The 22634-nt window shown below is 51.2% G+C and overlaps 1 protein-coding gene across 4 annotated transcripts in view; it reads right to left on the bottom strand.

Moving 5' to 3' along the window:
- Positions 1–255: 255 nt before the first annotated feature.
- The window catches only part of COLEC11 (collectin subfamily member 11), a 36142-nt gene continuing 13763 nt past the window's right edge, over positions 256–22634 (bottom strand). For 2 of the 4 annotated variants that reach the window (XM_063078762.1, XM_063078763.1), the window contains 4 exons: positions 6323–6394; positions 3602–3655; positions 1562–1657; positions 256–763 (listed from right to left, as the gene is read on the bottom strand). In XM_063078762.1, the coding sequence (XP_062934832.1) occupies positions 372–763; positions 1562–1657; positions 3602–3655; positions 6323–6394 (614 nt within the window). In that variant the 3' untranslated portion in view covers positions 256–371. The remainder of the gene's footprint in view (positions 764–1561; positions 1658–3601; positions 3656–6322; positions 6395–22634) is intronic. The other 2 variants (XM_063078764.1, XM_063078765.1) reach the window with 1 other exon arrangement.

Raw genomic sequence — 22634 nt, 5'->3', positions numbered from 1 at the left:
AGCAACAGACACTACCGAAGAAATGGAGAAAACAAAATGACACCACACACTCAGTAGTAAAGTTTGGAGATTTGTTTGTTTTCCCAAAATCTGGGTTTGAAGTGAAGCAAAATTGTTTCTACTCAGACAGTGACATTTCCAAAGCCCTCTGCGTTGGTATAAATGACAGGAGCGTCGGTCACAGTGAAGCGGGTTCTTTCCCCCACAGCGATTAGGGCAGGTGGTCGTTCACGGCCCCACTGCCGTCATGCGGGCGTCACTGCTGCAGGAGGTAAGGACTGCTTTGCAGCTCGGACACGGGCGGAGCCGTGGGGACGCGCGCGTGGCTCCGGGGCACGTCCCAGGCCTCGCTCCTCCTGCAGGGCGGCCGCTCACACGTGCTCCTTGTCGAACTCGCACAGGAAGTACATGGTGACGTGGCAGGCCACGTCGTTCCAGCCCCCCGAGGCCACCATCTCCACGCAGTCCTCCTCGTCGTACGCGTTGTTGGGCTCGCCGCCGCGCCAGCGCTGGAACGTGCGCACGGGCGAGCGGTCGGCGAACACGAAGGCGCCCTCGCGCTCCAGGTCGTCGATGCCGATGAAGGCGCGCGCCAGGCCCGCCTGCGCCAGGTACGCGGCCATCAGCCCGTTGGCCGCCTCGTCCTTGGGCATGCCCAGCGTGCCGCCCCGGCCCTGGCAGGCCCGCTGCGCGTCGGCGTAGCGCTTCTCCTCCTTCACCAGCAGGTACACCTTGCTCTCCGACTCCCGCACGCCGGCCACAGCTGCGGGGCGGCCGCGCTGAGTGAGGCCTCGCGCCCGCCACCGCGCCCGCCACCCCCGGGCGCCCCGGGGACGGGAGCCGGCCCTGCTGTCCAGGGGGACGGGAGCCGGCCCTGCTGTCCCGGGAGCCGGCCCTGGTGTCCCGGGGGACGGGAGCCGGCCCTGCTGTCCCGGGAGCCGGCCCTGGTGTCCCGGGGGACGGGAGCCGGCCCTGCTGTCCCGGGGGACGGGAGCCGGTACTGCTGTCCCGGGAGCCGGCCCTGGTGTCCCGGGGGACGGGAGCCGGTACTGCTGTCCCGGGAGCCGGCCCTGGTGTCCCGGGGGACGGGAGCCGGCCCTGGTGTCCCGGGGGACGGGAGCCAGCCCTGCCGTCCCGGGGGCCAGCCCTGGTGTCCCGGGGACTCAGCCCTGGTGTCCCGGGGAGTCAGCCCTGATGTCCCGGGGGACGGGAGCCAGCCCTGCCGTCCCGGGAGCCGGCCCTGGTGTCCCAGGGGACGGAAGCCAGCCCTGCCGTCCCGGGAGCCGGCCCTGATGTCCCGGGGGACGGAAGCCAGCCCTGCCGTCCCGGGGAGTCAGCTGTGCTGTCCCAGGGGACGGAAGCCAGCCCTGGTGTCCCGGGGGACGGGAGCCGGCCCTGGTGTCCCGGGGGACGGGAGCCGGCCCTGCTGTCCCGGGGGCCAGCCCTGGTGTCCCAGGGGACGGAAGCCAGCCCTGCCGTCCCGGGGACCAGCCCACGCGTCCCAGGGGCTTCGCGTCGGAGGCAGGGGAGGTGAGGGCAACAGGAAGCACGGGCGACATACCGTTTTTTATGAATTTCAGCTCATTTGTCAGCTGCGTGACCTGGTTGTCCATCTCCCCGATGGCTTTCCTCAGCTGGCTGCACTCGCACGGGATGCCTGCGGAGACCCGGGCATCGGTGCGCGGGCACCGGGCTCAGAAAGCTACCCTCCCCGAGAACTAACTTGTGTTCCGCAGGCGCCCACCCCGGCCTCGACGCGTGAGAACCATTCCACGCTCTCTGCACAGGCAGGAGAAGCAGGTTCTAACGGGGCAGCGGCAGGACCAGCTCGGTCACAGGGTGACCGTGGGCCCGGCCCCAGCCGCAGGGGGAGAGGGGCAGCGGCAGGACACAGCCCGAGGTGTCTGCTTTGACCAGCTGCACAGACACGGCGCCGCGGCTGACCGGGCTTGGGGAAGACCAGCATGCCGAGCCCGTGACACGTCCACGCCACGTCTGGGCCCGAGGACAGATTCGGGAGAGGACTCGGGAGGGTGTTCCCACAGCCCCGAGGAGCGCCAACGGTGATGGGGTAACAGCAACAGGTGACGACTGGTACAAGGAGCACCAACAGGTACTGGGGTGACGGCCACAGGTGACGACAGGGAACAGGGAGCACCAGCGGGAAACAGGTGGGGACTTGAGAGGGAGCCAGGAGGAGGGGCGTGGCCGGCAGCTGGGACATGTTCAAGGTCGAGTGGGAGGAGGGCTGGTGTGCCTGGATCGCCACGCAGCGGTCCAGGGATGTCGCAGCAGGCGGTGGGGCAGGAATGGGGGACACAGAGGCCCTGGGGGAAGAGCCTCATGAGATCTGGATGTGAGCGGCCAGAGAGGCCGAGGCGGGAGGGCTTCTTGGGGGCTTCTAAACTGTTTCGCTCAGTTTTAAGACAGGAAACACTTGAGTATCTTTAAATGACGACGGGAGGGAGCTGATGGAGGGGAGGGATGAAGGACGCAGACAGTGTCCACCCGCACACATAGGAGGGAATCGTGCCAGTGTCCTGATGAGGCCAGGCACAGGTGGCAACCGCCTCCTCCACTGGAATAACAGTAACGGTGAGTCCTCCTGAGCCTTTCAACACAGCAGATGTTCTAAATGCTTTACCTGTATGAACTCACTTAATTCTCACACAGACCCACGACTGCATGGCGCAGTTATCCCTGCTTTACCTGCGAGGACACTGAGACCCACAGAAGCTCCTCACCTTGGCCACCATCACAGTGTGTGCCTGTGTGGGATGTGCACGGGAGGCGAGCATGCTGTGTGGGAAACGCAGAACGTGAGGGAAGAGGTCTTTGAGCACAATGGGGGGCACCAGGCCCCCCGGTGGACATGCCCATTCACAGTGGACCTGTGGGGCTGGGCCTTGTGCAGTCCCCTGGGCAGTGCCGCATGGAAGAGACGCTGTACCAGGGAGCAGACAAGGCCGCTGCCATCTGGAGAATGCAGAGGGGCTGCAGGTGGAAGTTTGCAAAGAAGAGACAGAGAGTAAGAGACAGGAAGGGCTGCAGAGGGAGCCGGCAAGCCACCGGGTCCTGGTCACCGCATATCAGGAAACAGATGCTCGACAGGGAGCTGAGCTAAGTCCTGTGAGCTGGACCCAGAGGCCCCTGGTGACCTTGGCTGGGAGTCACCTTAATGGAGGATCAGCTGCAAGGACGTCTAAAGATGAGGAACAAAACCCAAGAAGGACAGAAGTGCTTTTCTGAGAAGTTTGGTGATAAAAGGAAAGGGGGGATCCTGCAGGACCCGGAGAGCCACTAGGAAATGAGGAACATGTGCTGTGGGACAGGTGCACGAGTGCCTAATTATGTGTGCAGATGTACTAATGCACAGTAGTCCAGCAGACTACAGCCCTAAGGAGGACATTACGATTTGGGTAGAAAAAAATCAAATATTGAAATATCCTACAAGAGGCTATGGTTGACATGGAGGGTGTGTATCAGTAACACGTATTCCTTGTTTTCCAGCCATTGTGGTTTTATTTAACGACCTACATTTTTTTTTGAAAGTGCAATTTTTAGTAACTTTTATTAAAAACCCTTGGGCCCTATGCCATACCTGGCTCTCCATTAGGACCTGGGGGTCCTACGTCACCAGAATCTCCTTTCTCACCTGAAAAAGAAGAGCAAGGTCAAAGTCACTGAGCAGAGGAGGACATGTTCCATGAGTTCAAAAATATCAAGGTTAAAATATTATTTCTTTTGTGTATGATGCCCTTGCATTTCTCCAGGACCCTGTTTTTGTGGTGAAGTATAGGAGCTATATTCCATAGGATAATTAACTCTTCAGGCTCTATTTATGTGACATGGGCCACATGCACGTGATGGGATTTTAGGGATTATCAGATGACCATTCTCTAAGCCAATCCTGGGAAATCCAGTATATTCCATAGAACACTTTGCAGTCATCACCTCATGAATCCTGGACCCCATGAGCAAGTGGCTGCTGATTCTGATGCCAGGTCCCCTCATGTCCTCATTACAGCAAGAAAATCCCGATAGCACGTACAGGCGCACTTCAAAAGCATCATGGAAAGATTAGGGTTATCTTTTAATTCTACTCTCCGTGAACTTTTTGAAGTGCCCTCATATAGTGTTACAGTTGCAGTGGACCTTAGAGCTGATCTAATCCAAGAAGAGTAAACAGTACTTATAATCTCCTTTGTCATCAAAGTCCTCTTGATCCCTCTGGGCAGCATGATGTCAAGAAGGGTCCAGACGCCAGGAGCCCACAGCTCCTTCCTGGTCCTGGGCGCCCCCCCTGTTAGGACAAGCTGCTGAACCACTTGGCCCCTCAACGTTTCTCAACTTATAAAACAAGGGGGTTGAGCAGGATGGCAACAGAGCCTTCCAACTACTCTACAGTTCAACAGTGAATATGTATACTGAGTCACGTGCGTGCTCCTAAAGCACCATCTTTCTTCTCACAGGGAGAACCTAATAATATCTCTGGGAGGGGCCGCGACTTCCACGTCTATAGACTCAGGTTCTGTCCTCACAGAGCAACTTGGCAGTCTCCATCCTAGTTCCTTTGTGCACTTTTACCAACATTGGGGGTCTGAAAGTGACTGAAAACTCATAATGGCAAGGATGCAAGATGACAATCTCAGAGACTAAGCAAAGCCAGACAAAGGTGGTCTTGGCAAGCTGTCCCTGGTGAGACACTGGAATGTGTCCAGAGCACAGGTTGTGTGTTAGAAGCATACACACACATCCCTACTTGTACACCAACATTCACTGCAGCCTTATTCACAACAGCCAAAAGGTGGAGCCAACCCAGGTGTCCACCAATAGATTGATGGAGAAACAAAATGTGGAACACCCATGCAATGGAGCGTTGCTCAGCCTTAGAAGGAAGGGAATTCTGACACGTGCTACACTGTGGATGAACTTCGGAAACATTGTACTAAGTGAAATAAGCCAGACACAAAAGGACATGAAATATCCAGAATAGGCAAATTCATAGAGACAGAAAGCGAATTAGGGGCTCCCACGGGCTGGTGGAGGGGTAGTGGGGAGTCAATGCTTAACGGGTAGAGTTTCTCTTAGGGGTGATGAAGAAGTTTTGGAAACAGTGTGATGGTTGTACAACACTGAAAATGTACTAAATGACAGTGAATTGTACAATTAAAATGGGAAAAAATGGTAGAAAATGGCAAACCTTATGTTACAGATATTTTACCATAATTTTTAAGGTTGTGTAAAGCATTACATGTCCCTTATTATACCATGCTTATCTGTGTGCTTCTTAATGAATCGGCCATCCCTAGGGCAGGTACTTCCATGGGTTTTCCAGGAGACACCGCTGGGCTGAGCTGGTCACCCCCAGCACACTCCTGGCCAAGGACCCCTTTCTACCAGGGGCAGGCTTGGGCTGGGGGAGGGTGTGGCCGTGGATCAGAACAAACCACCGAACCCACTCACAGCTCAAACCTTGGCCTCACGTCCCTGGGTTAACCCGCTCCCAGGCAGCAGGACTGGCCAGAGCCCAGCCAGACTCCCTCCCTGCCTATGATTCTCAGGGCAGCTCTGCACCATCCCCTGCCCCCCAGCTCAGCCCCCTCAGCCGTGGTGTCCCCCAGACTCCAGCACAGGCATGGAACAAGCTCTGTGTACTCAGAAAGTGTGTGTTGATTGGCTGATGAGAAGAAGAGCTTAAGAGCAGTGGGTTTTGAGCCATCCCTTACCTGCCCTGGGCCTCGATCTCATCATGGGAGGACAGCTCCTGATCTACCTCGCCAGGCTGTGCGAGTCCAGCGCAGCATTAGAGATGGCACAGATTGAAACCGCAGGTGTATTCTGAGCCAGGGGGTGGTCACCAGACCTGCCGCTGGCACACCCGTTCCTGTGGCCTCACCTGCTCTCACTGAGAATCATCCTGTAGTCTCAAAAAGCCCAAAACACCGAAGCTGGGCGTGGACAGGCACAGGGCACCCTGTGCATGGTCCATCAGTTACTTAAATGAGGCTCTGTTTTATTAAACTCATTCAGCAAGTTGTAGCTGAAAAGCCAAATTCTCATCCACGCACACTAGCTCTGGATCCTCTGCCTTGGGGTGGTGTGTGATCCTGCAGGGTGAGGAGCTCTTCACCCCACACCCTGGTGGGCACAGAGCAGTTAGCTCTGATCACTCCCAAAATGTAAATATGGCGACAGAATTTATCATGTGTAAAGCACACAAAAATAAATAACACCAGGCAAGATGGTTCGTCTATGATTAGAGTATCCAGACGCTGAGAGCCTGGCAGGGAACATGAGGCAAGAATTGCATCGCAAATACCTTTAGAACCAATGGGACCAATTTTTCCATGGCGACCCACACTGCCTTTCTGTCCTTTGTCCCCCATGTCTCCTGTAGAAAACAATAAGAGCAAAGTTGGTTGGTGCACAGGTGATGCAGCAGCCTCCTTTCTAACGTTGCACATGCACAGGTGCTCCATACACCTACTCCTTAACCTCACACGTAATGCACAGGTGCTCCATATACCTCCTCCCTAACCTCACACACGCATGCACAGCTGCTCCGTACACCTGCTCCCTAACCTCACACACACACGCACAGGTGCTCCGTACACCTGCTCCCTAACCTCACACGCACAGGTGCTCCATACACCTCCTCCTTAACCTCACACACGCACGTACAGGTGCTCCATACTCCTCCTCCTTAACCTCACACACACACGCACAGGTGCTCCATATTCCTCCTCCTTAACCTCACACACGCACGCACAGGTGCTCCATACTCCTCCTCCTTAACCTCACATGCACATGCACAGGTGCTCCATATTCCTCCTCCTTAACCTCACACACACATGCACAGGTGCTCCATACTCCTCCTCCTTAACCTCACATGCACATGCACAGGTGCTCCATATTCCTCCTCCTTAACCTCACACACACGCACAGGTGCTCCATACTCCTCCTCCTTAACCTCACATGCACACGCACAGGTGCTCCATATTCCTCCTCCTTAACCTCACACACACATGCACAGGTGCTCCATACACATCCTCCTTAACCTCACACACACACGCACAGGTGCTCCATACTCCTCCTCCTTAACCTCACACACACATGCACAGGTGCTCCATACACATCCTCCTTAACCTCACACACACACGCACAGGTGCTCCATACTCCTCCTCCTTAACCTCACACACACACGCACAGGTGCTCCATACTCCTCCTCCTTAATCTCACATGCACACGCACAGGTGCTCCATACACCTCCTCCTTAACCTCACACACTCACGCACAGGTGCTCCATACACCTCCTCCTTAACCTCACACGCACATGCACAGGTGCTCCGTACACCTCCTCCTTAACCTCACACGCACACACACGAGTGATCTGTACACCTTAACTGCATGTACGCGTGCACAGGTGATCCATTATCTCCTTAACATCATACACACGTGCATAGGTGACCCATACATCTCCTCCTTAAAATCTCTCTCACACACACACATACACACACATGATTCATACACTTCTCCTTAACAGCACAAACACACAAGGAAACAAAAAACTACAGCTTGTATTGTCTTCGAGGTCAGGTATGTGATTGTCACTGGAGGGTTCTTCACAGGTCACCTGTTATACTTTCCAAAGAAAGCCACACACTTCCACTTATGTGCCTAAGAACGGAGGAGGAATGTTGCATTCCTGAGTCCTGAACTCAACCAAGGCCCATGCTCCTCTATGGCTGCGCAAGAGAAGGAGAGATGGTCTCTCCTTCATCCCAGCTCTTACTCCTGCACACAAACCAAATCAGGCACCCTCATTCTGTAAACACAGACATAGTGGGTACTCTCAGATACATCAGGGCATGTGTCAGATGCAAAGCCACTGGGCTCTTCTCTGCTGAAGGTGAAATTGGAGGAGAGGTGGGGATCTGGGGAGAAGGGTCCTGTGCATGCTTCTGTTCATGACTCATTACTTGCCTACTTCTACAGCAAAAGGCCTGGTTGCACGTGACCTCTCAGCACTTCTCACCATGGCTATGGTATGTTGGGTCATGTAGAGTCACCACCCCTTCCTCCCCCACCTCCTCTAGCCTCACACACACCATGCCCCATAAGACTGTCTCTCTGATCACTGGACTAAGACTGAAGAGTGGCCGTCCTCATTCATTCACAGAACATATTAAGTCACGCACAGAATTTCTCGGTGCTAAGTTTCTCTTCCACAAAATGTTCTTAAACCCTTGGCAGCTGCTCCTGCTTATCTGCCAGGGATTACCACAGACCACAAGCCAAACCAACACATACAAAAAGTATACAGAGAAAAGGTGGAAAAAGAAACAGGCAATCAGATTTAATTTAACAATTTTTTTTCATGGATTAAAGACGCAAGTATAAGGCCTAAAACTATAAAACTACTAAAGGAAAAAATAGGGGAATCACTTCAGTTCGTATGACTGGGCAAAGACTTTACAAATGAGACCCCAAATGCACAGCAACAAAAGAAAAAGTAAATGAGATTATATCAAACTAAAAAGCACAGCAAAGGAAACAACAGAATGAAAAGACAACCTACAGAATGGGAAAAAATATTTGCAAACTATACATCTGACAAGGGATTAATATCAGAATATACAAAGAACTCAAACAATTGCACAGTAAAAAAAACAACCCAATTTTTTAAATGGGCAAAGGAGCTGAATACACATTTCTCAAAACTAGACATACGAAGGGCCAATGGACACGTGGAAAAATGCTCAGCATCACTAATCATCACAGAAATGCAAATCAAAGCCCCACTGAGATATTATCTCACTCTAGTTAGACTGGCTATAATTAAAAAGAGAGTAGCAAACACTGGTGAGGATGTGAAAAGAGGGGAACACTCCTACACTGTTGATGGGACTGTAAATTAGTACAGCCACTATGGAAAACAGTATGGAGGTTCCTAAAATAACTACAGATAGAACTACCATACGACCCAGCAATCCCACTGCTGGGAATATACCCAAAGGAATGGAAATCATCATGCTGAAGGGACACCTGCACTCCCATGTTCATCGCAGCTCTATTCACAATAGCCAAGATAAGGAACCAACCTAAATGTCCATCATCAGATGACTGGATAAGGAAAATGTGGTATATACACAATGGAATACTACTCAGCCATAAAAATGAATGAAATTCTGCCATTTGCAGCAACATGGATGAGCTTGGAGAAAATTATGTTAAGTGAAATAAGCCAGGCACAGAGGGAAAAATACCACATGTCCTCACTCATAAGTGGGAGCTAAGAGATAATGAAGGAAGGAAGGAAAGACCACAGTGGTGCACTGGACTTGCAGAGGGAGAGAACAGACCTGGGATTGCAGGGGCAAGGGTGGGGGAGGGAGATGGGGATTGAGGGATTGAGGAGAGGCTGAGTGGGGGACACGAGGAATAACTGCAGCTTGCGGTGGTGGGCATGCTGACAGTATTGATCTGCTCACCACATCTTGAGCAAAGGTGCCGACAGTCAAAGCTCTGTATCCCATGAACATGTATAATCAATAAAAATAAAAATAAAAAATTTTTTTCATGGACATGTTTACACATGATGAGGATTTCATGATCATTCATGACCCACATTTTTGCAGAAACTAAGTGAAATTCAGTGTAAGCAACTCTGGCAAGAGAGGGGTGGTGCTAAGGACTTAGACTGCGTGCAGGAAATGCTCTGTCCCCTGCAACACCAGCTGGCTCCTTAAAACTGAGACTTCCCTGCCAGAAACTCCTAGTCTTGTCTAGTTAAGCAGCTGTAACCTTCCCTAAATTCAGAACACACAGAGACCAGAGGATAGAACGTAGGCTTGGGAGTGAGCTACAGCTAAAACGGAAACACGCCGCCCACAGAAAGGCTTACATTTGCATAAAAATGAAGTATTTATTTACAAAGCACATTCACCTAAGTTCTCTTATTTGGTTATAAAAAAAAATGACTCCTTGCGTAGCATGGCAGAACCAGGACAAGAGCTGTGATCTCCTGATCCGAAACCCAGGGCTGCTCTCTAGGGACAGTGGCAGCTAGGGACCAGGTTCAGCCTGGAAGGCAGAGTGGTAAGGGGTGTGAGGGGAGGGCCTGAGTGCAGCCAGACGCGGCCCAGCCAGGCGGAGGCCTTGCATGCAGCCAGCACGTGTACCATACGCTGTGCATGGCGCTGGGACCCAGGAGTGACCAGGCTTAGAGTCTGCTGGGGAAACCGGGAAAACAATCAGGCCATTGCAGGAGAGGCGAGAGGCACCAAGGGAGCCCAGGCGAGGGCCCTGGCCCGGTGCAGGATGGAGGCTGCATCCAGAGGGCCTGGAAGGGACACAGAAGGAGGCCAGCTGGAGAGCAGCAGAAGTGACGGCAGATTACCACGAGGCAGTGACCAGGAGGATGCAGATAGTGCTGGGATCACTGTGCGATCTCATATGCCAAAAACTCACTGTAGGGAAACGCCAAGTTCCACCCTCGGATGTGAGTAGGGGCGTTACTTGATTGCTGCAGGAGGACCAGGGCATAGCTCTCAGTCAGGAAGGGACCTGAGAGCTGCTGCACTGCTATGTCCACCCCGTCGAGCTGGTTGCCATCCAGAGAAATGCAAGGCTAGCTTAATCACCTTCCCCAGCACAGCCCTCCACATGTTTAAAAGCTGTTTTCTCTCTGAAATCTTCCCTTTGCCTGGTGAAAAGCCCTCAGTGCCTTTGCATCCTGGCTTCCTCTTCCTTTGGACATTCTCCATGTGTCTCTGCTCCTCTAAAGGACCAACACACACCCCCAGACTGAGTGCCCAAGCTCAGGCTGACCACCGTTGCTGCCTGCTGTGGACTGAACTGTCCATGTGCTGAAGCCCTGGACATGGGGCCTTAGGTGTGTGATCAGGGTTAGAGGAGGTCAGAGGGTGGGGCCCTGATGATGGAATCAGAGACCCTATAAGAAGAGGAAGAGACATCAGAGTGGGTCCCTCTGCCTGCCATGTGAGGACACAGCAAGAAAGTGCCATCTGCAAGTCAGGAAGAGGATCCTCAGCAGAACCCGACCCTGCTGGCACCCTGATCTCAGACCTCCAGCCTCCAGGACTGTGAGTTTAAACCACCCCATCTGTGGCATTTTGTTATGGCAGCCCCAGCTGACCACCATGCCTCCCTGTTCTGGACTCTGTACCCGCGAGTGTGGGCTAAAGCTCAGAGATGATTACAGTATCGGTGCTCAGCCTCTTGCAGAGAGGTTTCCACAGAAAAATGTCCCCTGAAAAGCATATATGCTATGTAGTAGTGTTGTCTCAAGACCTGTCTGCCTGCCATAGGGTACAACCTTCCTCCTCAAGCCTTTTCTTCCAAAGATTAACTCTCCTGAACCCAACTCTCTAACGTGCCCCTTCTAAGGCCCCAGAGCTGAGCATTTGTGCTGCAAACGCTGGGCTGAGCTGTGGAGCGAATGTCAGAGTCAGTGCTTTTATTTCTTTCCATCTCGCAAATGTTGGGGTGCCTCTGCTTGTTTTCACACTGTTCCCTCTCTGATTGGCTGTGGCCTGCTGTGATGTCCCCCTACCTCCCGCCACCAAGGAAGTTCAGACACACTGACTCAGGTTAAACAGAAGCTCGTGCAGCACTCTCACGAATCAGTGAATATCCATAGCAGGAGGATGCCTCGGAGACCACCTAACTGAACCACATCTTCCAGTGGGAAGGTGGAGGCCCAGAGAGACCTGGGGACTTGCCCGAGGTCACACAGATTGTTTGGAGTAGAGCTGGGCCCAGCAACCCTCCACCCCACTGCACTGTCCTGGCACATGCAAAAATAAGCTGGTGGGTCGTCCCCAACACAGGAGACCCCCACTGAGTTCCCCACTTGGAGAGGGGCAGGGGTGCCCGAGCATGGAAAGTGAAAACCAGAGTTCCTGCCTGAGGAATGCTGCCTTTAAAAAGCTCCAATACGGGCCGGCCCCGTGGCTCACTCGGGAGAGTGCGGCGCTGGCAGTGCCGAGGCCGCGGGTCTGGATCCTATGTAGGGATGGCCGGTGCGCTCACTGGCTGAGCGCGGTGCGGACCACACTGTGCCGAGGGTTGCGATCCCCTTACCAGTCAGAAAAAAAAAAAAAAGCTCCAACATGACAGGGGAGTGAAAAACTACCTCAACTAAGCGGACTAGATGTGACCATGAGCCCTTCGCTTGAACGACGAAGTCACTTGTCTGCTAAGAAGATTCTACCTGGAAGAGATGGGAAGGGAGTTAAGAGCCTCCTGCCCACCTGGGGGGTTGTTTCTACTTGAGATTCCTGAGAGACATGAGGTCTGGTCAGGGACAGCAGAGGGGAAAGAGAAGCGACCTGCAGCCCTTGCCTTCCCTGTCCTCTCCCCAGACAGCTCCTGGCAGGAGGCGGTCCGGCCCCCAGCCAGCAAGTGGATGCGGTGGTGATAATGGGCCGCGAGAGATCCCTGGAGAAGCACCTGCAGTCGCACACACACACGGAGGTGCATTCCCCAACCACTCGTCTCATCAGCTGGAGGATGCAGAAAGAGTCTGGCAGACACCCTGCCGCTGTGATAAGCTACAAGCTGAGAATGACTTGAGAGCACTTGGCTTCGGGCCCATCTCTAAACTGTACCACCAAACATTAACGTGAATTCAAGGCTGTTGCTGACACTTGGCACCTGTCACCAGCTCGGCTCTGAGCTCTGAGCTCAGCTCCTGCCCTTGGAGAAGTACAGGCCACAGTCCTTGCTTAGGGAGTCGGGAGAAACCAGGCACAAACATGGAAGATGAGATGCCATGTGAGACAGCCAGTAGCTTACCAAATAAGACATGCTGGGAACAGACACTGAGTCCCATGCTGGGGAAGAGAACCTCCTGCCAGCTGGTTAACCTGGGACAGCAGGTCGCAGACTTCAGGGGGTATCAGAATCCCCTGGGGGCTTGTTAAATCACAGAATGTCCCTCCTCATTCCCTTCTACCCGAAACCATAGCTTAAACCATGAGGCCCCACTCCACAGACCCTCGGACACAAGAAGGCCTGAGTGGGAAGGGCTGGACCAGGGAGTGGACGACGATTTCATCAGCCTGAGGGAGCCAGCGGCTCCCCGTGGACAGCTCCACCCAGTGCAGTCCTGCCCTGATCTAGCAGAATGAGAACAGCTGCCATTCAACCGAGCAGTTGCTGTGGGCCATGCCTGGGTCTAGACAATACGCATACACAGGCATATGTGTGCACACATGCACACACAGACACACATGCACACACATATACATACTACATGCGTGCATACACCTACATGTGTACATACATACTGTACACATACAAGTACACATACACACAATACACACATATGCATATATAGATATATGCAAACTTACTATATACAATATGCATACAGATAAGCATGCACACATATGCACATATGCATACATACTATACACACAAATGCATGCTATATACATACATCACATACATATGTACCCACACATACAGACTATACACACATGCATACAGACTATATATACATATGCATACACTTACATATGCACATACACAGTATACTCATACAAGTACATATTATAGTCATGCTATGCACATGCACACTAGACACATATGTATACACAGATATACACACTATATACAATATGCATACAAATACACATGCATACATGCACATATACATACAAACCATGCACACATACAAATGCATGCCATACACATACATACATGCATATATTATATGTGTGTATGCATGCACATACATACACATGCATACACGTTCACATAAACATACATACTATGCACACATACATCCACATAAACACATCATATTATACATATATGCATACACTTTCTCTCATATTCATACATGCTATACATGCATACTATGCACTCATATGCACACACTATACACATACACAGTATACACATATGTGCATGTACATACACACAGGTAAGTGAATATAGACATACAAATACTATACACATGCACATTCATGCATACACATGTACATGCATACACAGAGATGTGTACATCGACATGCTGTACAAATACAAACATACTATGCACATGCACATACATATGTAAATTCACAGAAATATGCACATGCACATATATGCAAATTTATGTGCATGCATATTATACACACATGTGCACATGAATACACATATGTGTACGCACATACATATGTGCATACACATACATATACTCATATATACTAGAAATACATATACATACACACATACAAACATACAAGCATGGATGCACAAATAAACCACACACTATATGCACATAATCATATATAGAGATATACACACATGTGCACACATACACAAATACAAACTTACATACACACATACATATACATACATGCATGTGTATGCATATGAGCAAATATACACAAATAAAAACACATGCACATACATACATACTATATGTATGCACATACACATACATACACATGCGTGCATGGGCATTCACATGAATACATATGCTTTACACGTGTGTGCACAGCCCATGTACATAAACATAGCTCTGATCTCCACACAATTCAAGGTTGTGAAGCTGGTGAGCACAGAGGTAGGTTTGGGCCCAGACCACCAGAAGCACCAGGAGCCCCTCTCACTACACCTTGCCCTCCATCACAGCAGCTACACACTATAGGACCTACTGCTAGTGTGACCTGCTGCTTCTGACAGGAATATTCTATTTTTTGAGTGTGTTGAAGAAGAAGAAAAAGGCAAGAACCATTAAAATCCACTGAGATTGCCAACACATTCTCTGTTTATAGCAAGCCGGGGCCTTTTTACAGCATACTTGTTTTAACTTGCAGACATTTCTTGAAAACTAACCCTTGGACAGAACAGTGAGGTTACAAGCTCAGAGGTTCTCCAAGGAGAGCAGATTAGAACAAGAGCTTCAACACCTTTATCCTACCTCCAAGGAGGTCTGGTGCTCCTCCTGGTGTCAGGAAGCTTCCTGCGGAAGCAATCCAGGCTCCCTTCCCCCAGTCTCAGGAGAGGACAGGGATGTGCCTGACGCATTGAGATCCTGCTCCTTTAAGCAGGAGTGAGCGTGATGCCCGTCCTCACCTCTCTTACACAAGAAGCAGGTACCTCCCATGTGTCTCCAGACATGCACGAGGGGCAGGGTGGCTCACAGCAGGTGCATAATTCTGATCAATTTTAATGACAGTATTGCACAGTCATTTGAAGTGGAGACTGGCAAAAAAGCACTTGGAATTCAGTTTGCTCAGTGACTTTTAATGAATGGTAACGTGCACATCCCTGAGCCCAGAATGCCCAGTGCTGGTGTGGGGTCACCCTCCACCTGCAACAGAGGGGCCCGGGCAGCCTCCTGCTCTTTTCTTAGCATGTGTCTGGCAACTAGAAGCTGAGAAAGCTGAGACAACATACTCTCAGCAGGTCAGGTCAGCAAAGCCAGTCTCTGTACAATTTCCACACAACCACAGAGTCCAGAAATGTGGAAATTGTTCTTATTTCAACAATGGACAAAGGACAGCAGGAGATTTCTCTGGCCTGGCTTAGTTATTTCAGAAAGGGCAATCCAGCAGGATGCACGTTCTCTGCAAGGACGGGCTGTGCACTTTGCTGACTGGAGCCACCCCTGCAGGCCAGGCCCCATGGGGCACAGCTCACACTTCGTGGAAGCCCAGGCATCCAGACCCTGCTCCCCAGCAGGTGGCCCAGGCCCTGCAACAGCAGCAGCCTCTGGGCACTGGTGACACCGTACAGGTCTCAGGCTCCTCCAGAACCAGGAGCTGTGCTTAAACATGAGCCCAAGTGGCTCCTGCTCTGTCCACAGACCTGCAGTCTAGAACCAGGTGGGGCAGTCCCTCACCCAGGGGAAGGGAGTGCATGTCGGCACACCTGGGCTGGGGTCACCCACAGACTTGAAAGATACTCACAGATATGAAATACCAAGACATTTTTCAGATGTCTGATTTTAGCCTTCCTGCACCAGGTCCCATGCTGAGTCCTGGAGACACAAAGAAGACAGCAACATGGCTCTGCCCCCAGTGGCCCACTAGGAGGCAACAACACCCAGTTAAGTGTCACTGTTTTGACATCACAGCCTGGAAGCTGCAATGGGAGCAGCCACAGAGCTGGGAAGTGGCAGGGCTGGGTGAGAACAGGTCTGTTACCCCCAGACCCCACTGTCCTGCTCACAGGTGCCCTCTTCCTTGGGAGCCCCCTTCAAGAAGCATTTGGACATGTACCCAGGTCCACCACTGGCCATTCTCAGTGGAAACAGAGTCAACAGTCCCAGTTTGCCCAGGACTGTGCCAGTGCCTGGGATACTAACACCAGAAGAGCCCCTGCCCCAAGTCCCTGCAGTGGTCACTGTTCACCATGTGAGTCTCTGCGCAGAGTCATCTGGAATCTGCAGAAGCAGGCAACTGGGCTGCAGGGAGCAGTGCACTGTGCGACTGCTGTAACCATCTGAAACCAGTGCAGAGCTGGGGTAGGAAGTGCCAAAGAGACTCCAAAACACTGCAAAGCTCCCATCCACGCTGGAGTGGGACTCCAGGGAGGGGGTGTCTGGAGAGTCGATGTTGGCTGAAGTCACCCTTCCCAGCACAGCTGAGCCCCGACTCCCACGGGCCTGGCCACTGGTCCCCACGCAGAGCCAGCACAGAGCCTAGGTAGGTTGATGCACGGGTGCCCCTGCTGTTAGCGAGGGGGTTCATCCCAGGTCACTGTGTGTTAAACTAAACAGTCACAGATTTATCCCCATAAATCCCACACCATACATAAACATATTTCATTTTCTCTTTATCACCTAATGTCCGTGAGAATAAACATTATCCATAACAGAACACTCATTACCGTTAGCTGAGAGAAACAGACGCTATTATCAAAAAAAAAAAAAAAACAGCGTCAGTTAGTTATTGTAGAGCCCAGAAACCTGGCTCATTCCCTAGTGAGCTCCACATGTACAAAGGCAACCAGTGCCCAGATTTTCTTCTACACAAATAGAGAGGACTAAAGCAGCTACTGTGCATCGGGCACCTGCCACATCCAGGACATTCTGCATATATCCTCCCATGTGACCTCCCAATAGTCCTGCAAAGCAGACACCCCCACCCATTTTAATGGTACATTAAAGGCTCAGAAAGATGACAGAGTTTGCAAAAGCTGCTGTGACTGGCAGCCCTGACCTGTCTGGCTCCACATCTGGTCTCTGCACCACCCAGCTGAGGACAGGGCCATGCCATTCCTAACCCTCCCAGCAAACCGTGCCAATCTGGAGACGGAGGCTGAAGCTCCAGCTCTGTGTCTCGCTGTGTGACATCAGGCAGGCTGGTCACTTATCCTCTGAGTCTTGGGCTCCAAGTGCAGCCACGTGTGGGTGGGACTACCCATTCTGCTGCTCTGGAATCCCACCTCTACAAAGGACCACTTGCATGCTTGCTGTTGGGGATGTCAGAAGTTGCTATGACCGACTGTGACTGTTGGAAAAAGTAAGTATGACATCATGACTCCTCCCAGTTGACAACTAAGATAATAGACTGAATAGCTTCTGCAAAGGCACAGGGCCAGAAAGTGGCACGACTTAGATCCGTGAATGCTAAAGCCCACGGTACTTCCACTCCCCTAAGCTGACTCCCTGGGATGCCAAATATAGCCCTCCGTGCCCCTCAGATTGCAGAAACTTCGAGTTATCTAGCAGCCTCCTGATCCCCCTCCTTTAACCCCTTCTGGGGCTAGGACCAAGGTCCTGCACCCCCCACAGAGCAGCGAGGAAGGACACCAGACAGCTGCTGCCCGCCACCACCTGCCTTGGGCCCACCGTCCCACCCATGCCCCCTTCCACAGGGACCTCTCAGGCCTCCCCAAGCACCAGAAGCCTGGCCCACCCCTCAGCACCAGCGCGGCCAGGCCTCCGAGCCTCAAGACGCGTGCTGCCTCCTGCCAGTGCTAAGTAGGAGAAGAAAGGAAGGAAGAGAGAGGGAGGGAGAGGAATTCCTCAGAGGTTTTAACAGAGAAAGCTGCAGCCTGGGATCAGCATCCCGCTGTGTTTGTGGCCCCTTTTATTAAGCCCCCTTAAAAGGTAAAAGTGGAGAGAGACTACCAGACTTCAATCCCGTATCTCTGGAGTAGCCAGTGTGTGTTTTACGATGCTCTGTAAATCCATCAACCCACTAATCAGATGACTGAGGGGGTAAGAACAGTTTCTCTTTGCCTGTCACCCCCTCCCTAAGGTGGCCCAGCTCAGCATCAAGGGAGTCCCCTCGGCCTGCAACTTCTCCCACAGGAAAAATTGAGTGCACCGGGGGTGAGAGCTGGCTCCCCACCATGCAGGACACTGCCCAAAGAGGCCTGCTTCTCCCTGCCCCGCCTGGAACACCGAGGTGACTGGGAGCAGGGGAGAGAGACTGCGGACCCTCCTAACTGCTCTGCGAATCCCACCAGGGAGCCTGCCCATGAGCCGACGGGGAAACATCAGCTGCAGACCAGCCCAGCGGGCCCACGGGCACCCAAATGCTCCATATGCAGTCAACAACCAACAAAGGCAGCACGAAGTCACAGTGCTGCTGGGGAAACTGGGTGTCCACATGCCAGAAAATGAAATTGGACTGTTATCTCACACCAGACACAAAAATCAACTTAAAATAGATTAAAGACTTCAATGTGAACTGTGAAACCATAAAATTCCTGAAAGAAAACAGGGAGAAAGCTCCTTGCATTGGTCTTGGCAGTGATTTTTTAAATATGACACCAAAAGCACAAGCAATAAAAGCAAAATTAATGTGTGAGACTACATCAAGCTACAAAGTTTCTGTGCAGCAAAGGAAACCATTAACAAAACGAAAAGACAGCCCATAGAGCAGGAGAAAATGTTACAAACTGTATATCTGATAAGGGGTCAACATGCCAAATATATAAGGAATTCGTACAACTCAATAGCAAAAAGACAAATAACCCAATTTAAAAATGAGCAAAGGACCTGAATAGAAATCTTTCCAGAGAAGAAATACAAATGGCCAACAGATATGTGACAAGGTGCCCAACATCACTAATCACCAGGGAAATGGGAATCCAAGCCACTGAGAGAGACCACCTCACACCTGTAGGGATGGCTGGTACCAAGAAATCAAAAGATGACCAGCGCTGGGAAGGATGTGGGGGAAAGAAGACACTTACCCGTCGGCGGCGGGAATTTAAATTGGTACAGCCATTATGGAAAACAGCACGGGCACTCCTCAAAAAAATTAGAAAGAGAACTACCATATGATCCAGCAATCCCACTACTGGGTATGTACCCAAAAGAAGTGAAATCTGGATCTCAAAGAAACACCTGCACTCCCGTGCTCACTGCAGCACTATTCACAACAGCCAAGATAAGGAAGCAACCTACGTGTCCAGCCACCAGTGAATGGATAGAGAAAATATGGTATATGTACATAAAAGTGTGTATATGTATATGTGTGTGTGTGTGTGTGTGTGTGTGTATACACACACAATGGAATATCATTCTGTCTTTAAAAATAAGGCAATCCTGGGCCGAGCCCGTGGCGCACTCGGGAGAGTGCAGCGCTGGGAGCGCAGCGACGCTCCCGCTGCGGGTTCAGATCCTATATAGGAATGGCCAGTATACTCACTGGCTGAGTACCGGTCACAACAAAGACGAAAAATAAATAAATAAATAAGCAATCCTGCATCTGTGACACAGATGAACCTGCAGCACACTATGTTAAGTGGAATAAACCAGGCACAGAAGGACAAATACTGTACGATCTCACTCATACATGGAATCTAAAAAAGGCAAACTCAGGAAACAGAGAGTAGAAAGGTGGTTACCAGGGGCAGGAGTAGGTGAAACAGGCAGAAGATGGTCAAATGGTACAAACTTCCCATCAAAAGGTGAGTAAGTGTGGAGATCTAAGGCCAGGCCTGGTGGCTGTGGTTAAGAATAATGTATACTTGAAAAAAAAAGACGTGCACATATAAAAGATAACCACACACTGCCAAGAAGTGTTCCTATCACACTCAGTCACTCACACAATTATAGTGACTCAACACAAGGTATTGTTTAAGAAAATTCCAGCCCGATAGAAAAATAAGAGATATGCATGATGATAGAAAAAAGGGCATGCCACGTTCCTGCCAGCCTGGGACTCTGTGTCACTGGTCTCTCTGCTTGGGCCGCTCCCCTCAGACATCACCTGCCTTCCCTGCTCCTTTCTCCCCTCCAAGCTCTGCCCAAATGTCCCCTTGCTGGTGAGCATTTCCGTGATGTGCCCTCATCCACCCCTCCACCCCAGCACTGTCCCCACCCCACAAACTGATCATCTGTTCACCGCCTAGCTCCATGGTGGGTCTGTCCTGATTCAGGCTGTAGTAACTGGAAGAAATTAGGCAAATAACAGGGATCAATAAATATTTATGGAATAAAATGACAAACTGCTGCTGGAGACCAGAGATGGTGCTGTGAGAGCTGAAGGGGCCATCCAGGCTGGGTAGGATCTGTAAAGATCAGAGGAGGGACAGGACATCCTGATGAGAGAGAACAGGAGAGAGCAGCCAGAGCAAAGGCAGCCAGGTGGGGAAAGGTGTGGGCTCATCCAGCCAGAGCTACTGCGCAGGCACCTGGCCTCCAGGAACACAATCTGCACACAAGACGTTCCTCAGGGAGCTTGTGTAAGATTCAGTAGGAGGAATTAGTGACAGTAGGGAGGAAATCAAGGCAGAGTCGACAATGAGTTTCCCACCCAGTCTCAATTGTGCAGACCTAGAGATCAGTTCGGCAAGCAGGGGTGGGGAGCCCGGCCAACAAGCAGGAGGCAGCAGGTGCATGCAGGCGCAGGGAGCAGGGCCGGCCCAGGTGGGCCGAGGCTCCCCTAGGAAATGACAAGGGAGACCATGGTTTGGATCATATGATAAAGCCCTAGGTATAGGAATGGTTGAGTCATTATTTCCAAAGCATTTGTGGCACATTATTTTCCCCCACTAACACCACTAATGCCCCCAACTTCTGAAATGAAAACAAAAATTTTATAGAACAAAAAGCAACAGATCTGAGACTTTCTTATGAGTTGATATCTCAAGTTAAAAAGTTAATAAAGTCATCATCAGTAAAACTCTTCCTTATATTGGCCAGCTGTCTGCAGGGTTGAGACCGAGCTCTGGTCAGCTGTCTGCAGGGGCGAAGCTGAGCTCTGGTCTGCTGTCTGCAGGGGCGAGGCCGAGCTCTGGTCAGCTGTCTGAAGGGGTGAGGCCGAGCTCTGGTCAGCGGTGTGCACGGGCAAGGCCAAGCTCTGGTCAGCTGTGTGCAGGGGCGAGGCCGAGCTCTGGTCAGCTGTCTGCAGGGGCAAGGCCGAGCTCTGGTCTGCTGTCTGCAGGAGCGAGGCCGAGCTCTGGTCTGCTGTCTGCAGGGGTGAGGCTGAGCTCTGGTCTGCTGTCTGCAGGGGTGAGGCTGGGTGTGGACCAGCTGTCTGAAGGGGTGAGGCTGAAGACTGTTGAGGGCAAAGTTAAGAATGGGTGTGGGGCCATGAGCTGGGACCTGGGGCTCCTGAACTAGCCCAACTCAGCCACACTCTCCACGTGAGCCAGCCACTGCCTCCTCGTCCAGGCTCATTTCCTCATCTGAATCAGTCCTTATATAATCAACAGAGGGTTGGATTGGATGGTTCCTCCCGGAATCCTGGAAGGTTTAGAGTCATGTTCTGTCTACACAGGTGGAAAACCACCAGATAAATGGTGACTGTACTTTCCCTGGTCACAGCTGACCTCAAGCTTTGGGGCTTGGTTTGAAGCCATGTATGGCAGTTCTGAGGTTGACCACAAATCTCATTTGCTCTGAGCATAGACGAGCTAAAGCACAGCCACGCTGACCATGAGTTTAACAGTCACCATGTGGGCTGGGAGAGCGAGTGGCAGGTGTCTGAGAGAGACAGCCGGAGGTTATAAACAAACACCTGGCCTCCAGGTAAGCCTACACTGTCAACATGCCAGACCACAGTTTCAGCTATCTTTAAAAAATATATTAACATCAGAAATGCAGTACATGCTCATGTCAAAAATATAAAACATACAGACAAGAATAAAAAAGAAAACTTAAATGTCCATAATCCTATAACCCAGAAATATCTACTACTAATATTTTGGTTTACTTCTTTTCCAGCATTTTGGTATACCTTTTTTTTAACTTGTGAATCAATTATATACCTGTTCTCATATCCTGTTTTAACTTACATTATATCATGCCAAGGCTAGTCCTCTTCTTAAAGATCACCTAGAAATGGCTATTTCCTAAATAGACATAATTTATTTTCCACTGTTCAGTAATCCAGATAAATCCCACTTTCATTACCTTGTTCTAGCTATATGCTGTGAAGGAGCAAACACCCCAAACCAAGGCTGCCTACTTTCTCAGTGCCCATGCCATCCCACTAGTAAACCCGATAGTTACTTATCAACCACTGCACTGGCTGGCTCAGGTTGGAAGCATCATTGTTCAGTACGTTGCTCCTGAAATATGATTTTATGGAACCCGCTGTCTAGGCTCCTTGCTCCTGCTCTGCAGCCTGCAGAGGACTCTAGCATAGGACACACTCTCCTGGGGTGGAATTTTAAGTTACCCATGGATAGTAGGCATCCATTAA

The sequence above is a fragment of the Cynocephalus volans genome, chromosome 14 (assembly GCF_027409185.1).
Source record: "Cynocephalus volans isolate mCynVol1 chromosome 14, mCynVol1.pri, whole genome shotgun sequence".
NCBI lineage: Eukaryota > Metazoa > Chordata > Mammalia > Dermoptera > Cynocephalidae > Cynocephalus > Cynocephalus volans.
This window is presented reverse-complemented; position numbering and strand designations above follow the sequence as displayed.